We start from the raw sequence: 5,436 nt of genomic DNA, 5'->3' as shown, positions 1-5,436 counted from the left end.
CGGGTTCCCAGGGGCTCATTGGGAGACAGTGAACTGGGCAGGGGGTAGGGGTGAGGGCAGAGCAGGGAGGAGTGGGGGTGAGAGGCCTCACTTAACCTGCGAGAGACACTAGGAAGATGCCATGGCCCCGCCCCCACTCACAGGGTGTGTCCCCCTCCAACTGCAGCGGCCCCAGAAAGGGGAAACTGAGGCACCAGAGGAAAGGACCAGCTGCCAGGGACCCTCCTCTCCTGCCCCAATTCCTGGTGCCTCAGGATGAGCCTGGTGTGGACATGCCCCCCTACCCGCCCTGCTCTGTGGACACACTGGGGGTGCAGAGGGAGTGGGAGGGAGGTGCTGCCACACCCCCCTTATCAGCACTGCAGGTCCAGGCCGCACCCCTGGGCACACACCTGCTGGGAGGGCAGAGGCGGCCCAGACACCCTGCACCTCCCTGCTGGACAGCTGACCACAGGGACAGTCAGGACAGGGCGCTGCAGGCGGGGCTCAGCCTGGGCCTCTCCCACCCATGACCCTCAGGGCCTCCATCTCCCTCCTGCCCCCACCCCACCTGGCTCCCTGGGCCTTGGCCTCACCCCCCAGACCTGAAGAGCAGAGGTCAGTTTGAGTCCCCAGATGACCAGGGAAACGGGTCAGAGCGACAGTTTGCTCACACTCACTGGCCTGAGACCAAGAATAGGGCAGTGATCAGCCTGAACGTGCTGTGTGTCCAGAGCATCCAATGTCCCAGGACCGGAGACTCCATAGCTGAGGGTGGGGTGTCCTCAGGGCCTCAGGTTTTCCTCCTCAAGTTCATCCATCCCCTGCCTGGAGGCTGCTGCTAAGTCACCCTCCCAGGCTCCCCGATGCTGGGAATGGGGCACCCACAGGCCAGCCCCACAGGTGGGTCCTAGGGACGAGACAGTATCAAGTACTGGTCCGGGTTCTGGACCTGCAGGTCTGCAGACAGGAAGGAGGTTGGGGCCGTGCACTGGAAGAGGACATGGGGTTCGATGAGGAGGTCGTGCAGAGAGAGAGCAGAGTTCAGACACCCCGGCTGCCTGTGGTGTGGACACCAGAGCAGAGTGAACGAGGGAGCAAAGGGACCTCCAGGTGTTTGGCTGAAGCGAGTGGGTGGATGGTGGGACCTGATCCAGGTGGAAATATGATCAGAGCCGAGGTAGAGGTCAGGGAGGGGCAGGGGGAGGCCCCAGGAGGCAAGAATTGTTTCCTGCAGGTCCNAGCAAGATGCAGGAGAAAGGGATACGAGGTTCCCAGGGGAAGGAGACATGCACCTGCTCTCCCAGTCTCTATGTTCTACCTGAAATGTATCACCAACACGCAGCCTCTGACTCCAACGATCACAACAGGCCCCAACGACTCCCAGGATGACAGCAACAGTCAGCAGCATGTTGGCAGGTGAATGACACTGTCCTGTGCATGTAGATCTGTCTCCATCTCACAAAGACAGTGAAGAAGGATGAGACAAGGGACAACGTCAGACGCCCATTGCCAGGCACGTGGAGGCGTCTGAAGGGACGGGTCTCAGCTGGAGAGAGGGGGACATGGCAGGTGCTTTCACCAACCAGTTCTGAGCCCTGCTGGGGGCCGGGTGCTGAGAGGAACAGGACAGGGTCCCCGCGCTGGAGGAGGTCATCAGTGGGGGCGGGGCTGGGACACGCACAGGCAGCCACCAGGGCCATGCGGTGCACTAGAGGTTTACAGCAGGTACGCAGGCCTTCAGGGAGGGCTTCCCGGAGGAGATGAGGGATGCACCGAGCCTTGAGGGAAGAGGGAGGTTACCAGATACTCAGGGGGGTGCGGACTATGGAAGGAGGGACAAGACCAGGAACACTGTGTCCAATCACCAGAGCAGCACCTCTCAGTGTGGGACCCTGAGCGCCCCCTAGAGGAGGGAGGGGTGAGGGCAGGTCAGCGGCAGCTCCCACAGGGCCCTGTGCCAATGGGGCTGAGCGTCCTGGTCAAGGTCAGTGCGAGATGGACATGAACTCAGATCACAGCCCTGTGTGGCTGCAGGGCCACACCCCGCGGGGCAGCTGCAGAGAAGGGTCCCTGGACGGGAGTGAGTGGGAAGGGAGACTGGACGTGGAAGGTCTGGCGGCAGAGGGAACAGCATGACCAGAACCCGGGGCTGAGGAGAGCAGGACACATCCGGGAACCCAGGTGAGCACGTGGGGGGACGTGTGTCCCTGAGGCCACAACCGGGCACAGGAGCCCCGAGCCCTGAGCCCTGCAGGCAGCGGCTGGGGAGCCTCCCTCAGGTGCCACAGACCACTGACTCACCCCTACTCGCTTTCCTGAAAACCTCCCGGGACTCACAAGGACTGAGGGATGAGGGAGGGGAGAGGTATGCAGGGGGTCTGCCTGGAGCAGCAGGGATGAGGGGTGCCGGGGAGCAGATTAAGACACTGAAAGGCAGAAGCAAGTTGGATGCACCTGCCAGCCTCCTGGACGGGGTGACTGGGGGCAGGTAGTCACATAAACATGGGGGACAGAACCCGGAACCCTCACCAGGGGGACCTGAGCCCCGGGAGTCCCCTCCCCTCAGGCAGGAACACTCACCGTGGACACACACTTCCCCGAGGTCCCGGGTGGCAGTTTTCTGGTCCACTGGGTTGCTGACCATACAGGTGACCCTGGGGCTGGGCTGGTTCAGGGGCAGGGTCAGAGCCAGGGTCCAGGGGTTGGGGGCCGGTCCTGGGGCCCCTCTCTGCTCCAGCTCCCTGGGGAGGCCCTTGCTCTCCCAGGACACGTTCACGGCCCCTGTGGCTCCCGGGGTGTGGCACTCCAGGGTGACGTGGCACCAGTCTCGTGTGAGGGACAGGATCTCGGCCAGGACCTGGGGACGGGGCACGGGCTCTGGGGCAGGAGGGACAAAGGACAGGGTGTCCCGTGAGTGGAGAGCATCACACACCTGCTTCCTCGTGCGGAATCTCACTGATGCCCTGGCTCCTCCCCCGGAGGACGGTGAGTCCATTTTACAGATAAGATAGACTTGACTCAAATATACAGCAAGTGACGATAAGGAAGGAGCCACTGAGTGAAGCCCCAGGGGATTTCACTAGACTGAGCACGTCTGAAAGTCTCCTGGGAGAAAATACAGACTCCATCCCACCTGCCAGAGACCATTAACTCTAAGACAGTGAGGTGTCTTCTATGAGACAGAAAAAAACTAGGACAGAAGGATCTGTCCTGTTCTGGTCTGCTCCCCCGCCCCTCCTGATCCGATGGTGGCCGAGACCCCACAGCCTGAGGAGCAGAAGGCCACCTGGCAGCTCTTGGTGCCCAGAGAATAGCCACAGGCCCCCAGCAGGAGAGGCAGCTCAGGGGGACACAGTGGGGCCCCAATGAATGAACACCCCAACCATGCTTAGAACGTGCGCTGAACTTGCCGTCCACATGGGGGACAAGAGACAGGCTGACAGGCCCTCTGAAATCTCAGGGACCTGAGGCTGCAGGAGCCGCTCTCCCCGGAGCAGGATGTCTCCCCCCACAGGGGGGTCAGAGACAGAGACAGAGGGAGGTGCTGACTGCGTGTCTGAAGAAGGGCTGCCCTGTGAGTGTCTCCTGTGTCCCTGGAGGTTCAGAGCGGCACCGGGGAGTCTGGGAGTGGGGGTGGCCTCAGGCTGGTGCTGAGAAGGAGGAGGGGACAGGCGGGGAGGACCCCAGATGGGTTGGGATTGTGCCTGGTGACCAGGGTCCCCAAAGATGACCACGTGCTAACCCTCAGAGCCTACAGATGTCTTTGGATCCATGGCGAAGGGGACCTGAGGCCACGAACCAGCTGACCCTAAACTAGGGAAGGTCTGGATCCCTGGACAGGAGCGGGGGGATCACAGGGTCCTGACACATGTATGGAGGAGGGAGTGGGAAGCAGGACCAGCTGTGCAGGTACAGGAAGGGGCCACCAGCCAAGGACGCGGCCACCACTACAAGGTGGGACAGGAGAGATGTGGATCCTCCACTGGAGCCTCCAGAAAGGAGCACAGCCCTGCAGACACCTGACCCTCATCGCGGTGGCCCCGGGGCTGACCCTGCCCCACACACAGGTGCACACGCGGTTAGGCTGCGCTAAGACACCTGTGGGTCCATCTGTGACAGCAGCAACAGCCACCACCACACCAGTTAAGGACATGTGTCCCGTGAGCACAGTAAGGGTTCCGGCAAAACCCCACCTCCCACGTGTCCCTTCTCTGTCCTGAAGCACCGAGGGACCCACCCCTGCTGGGAGTCTCAGCCCCGCCTCCACTCGTGCTGAACACGCTGCTTCTGATTTCAGGGGAGAAGCAGAGCCTGAAGTCTGGGGTCTGGAAGGGATCCTGCAAGGGGGCCCATGGACACTCCCAGGGACCAAAGCAGGGGGTAAGCATGTCCTGGGGGAGGGGCCACCACGTACCGTAGACACTGAGGTGGAAATACTGGGCATTTTCTATCCCTGTGCTGAAGGAGCATCGAGCCCGGTACCACCCACTGTCCTCGAGGGTCAGCTTGTCAATCCTCAGGGTCGTTGTGTTGAGCGCATGGACCCTCTTCTCAAACTTGTCCTGGGGGTTGACCCGTTCTGGAACATCCACCCCAGGAGAGACGTACAGCATGGCTATGTCTTTTGACCCGGATTCAATGCCCCAAGAAATCTTCTCCAGGGTGACTTCTGGAGGTAATTTTGGCTTAATGGCCACATGAAACAACACAGAACCTCCTTGAGTCCCCTTTAGAGAAACAACGTTTCCAGAATCCACCACTCCAGGTCCACTGGCCCCAGAGCTCCTGACCGCAGTGCTGAAGGTNTGCACAAGGAGATATACATACCCCAGCCTGGGTGCACACACACCAAACATGGGTGTGCATGCATCACATGTGGGTGCACACACATCATGTTCTGTCATATGTACCACACCTGAGTGCACCTGTGTCGCATCTGAGTGTATATATCACAGCCGAGTGCACATGTCACACCTGAGTGTATATGTCACACCTGAGTGCACAGGTTTCACATCTGAGCACACCTGTGCCATACCTGAGTGTACCTGTGCCACACCGGAGTGTACATGTGTCACACTTGAGTGTGTATGTGTCACACCTGAGTGTATATGTCACACCGGAGTGTACACATGTCACATCTGGGTGTACCTGTGCCACACCTGAGTGTATATGTCAGACCTGAGTGCACATGTGTCACACCTGAGCGCACCTGTGTCACACCTGAGTGTACCTGTGCCACACCTGAGTGTATGTGTCACGTATGAGTGTATATGTCACACCTGAGTGCACCTGTGTCGCATCTGAGTGTATATGTGTCAAACCTGAGTGTATATTTGCCACACCTGAGTGTACATGTGTCACACCTGAGTGCACATGTCACACCTGTGTGTGCCTGTGCCACACCTGAGTGTATATGTCACACCTGAGTGCACACATGTCACTCTTAAGTGCACA

At 60.0% G+C, this 5,436-nt stretch overlaps 1 protein-coding gene across 1 annotated transcript; it reads right to left on the bottom strand.

Moving 5' to 3' along the window:
• Positions 1-1,704: 1,704 nt before the first annotated feature.
• Positions 1,705-4,595, bottom strand: LOC144231591 (CD48 antigen-like). Its single transcript, XM_077764081.1, has 3 exons — positions 4,397-4,595; positions 2,563-2,859; positions 1,705-1,760 (listed from the first exon to the last, which is right to left on the bottom strand). The coding sequence occupies exons 1-3, from the start codon at positions 4,593-4,595 to the stop codon at positions 1,720-1,722; spliced, it is 537 nt and encodes a 178-aa protein (XP_077620207.1). The 3' UTR covers positions 1,705-1,719.
• Positions 4,596-5,436: the final 841 nt, after the last annotated feature.

Source organism: Crocuta crocuta, unplaced genomic scaffold, assembly GCF_008692635.1.
Source record: "Crocuta crocuta isolate KB4526 unplaced genomic scaffold, BGI_CrCroc_1.0 scaffold528, whole genome shotgun sequence".
In the NCBI taxonomy this organism is placed as follows: domain Eukaryota; kingdom Metazoa; phylum Chordata; class Mammalia; order Carnivora; family Hyaenidae; genus Crocuta; species Crocuta crocuta.
This window is presented reverse-complemented; position numbering and strand designations above follow the sequence as displayed.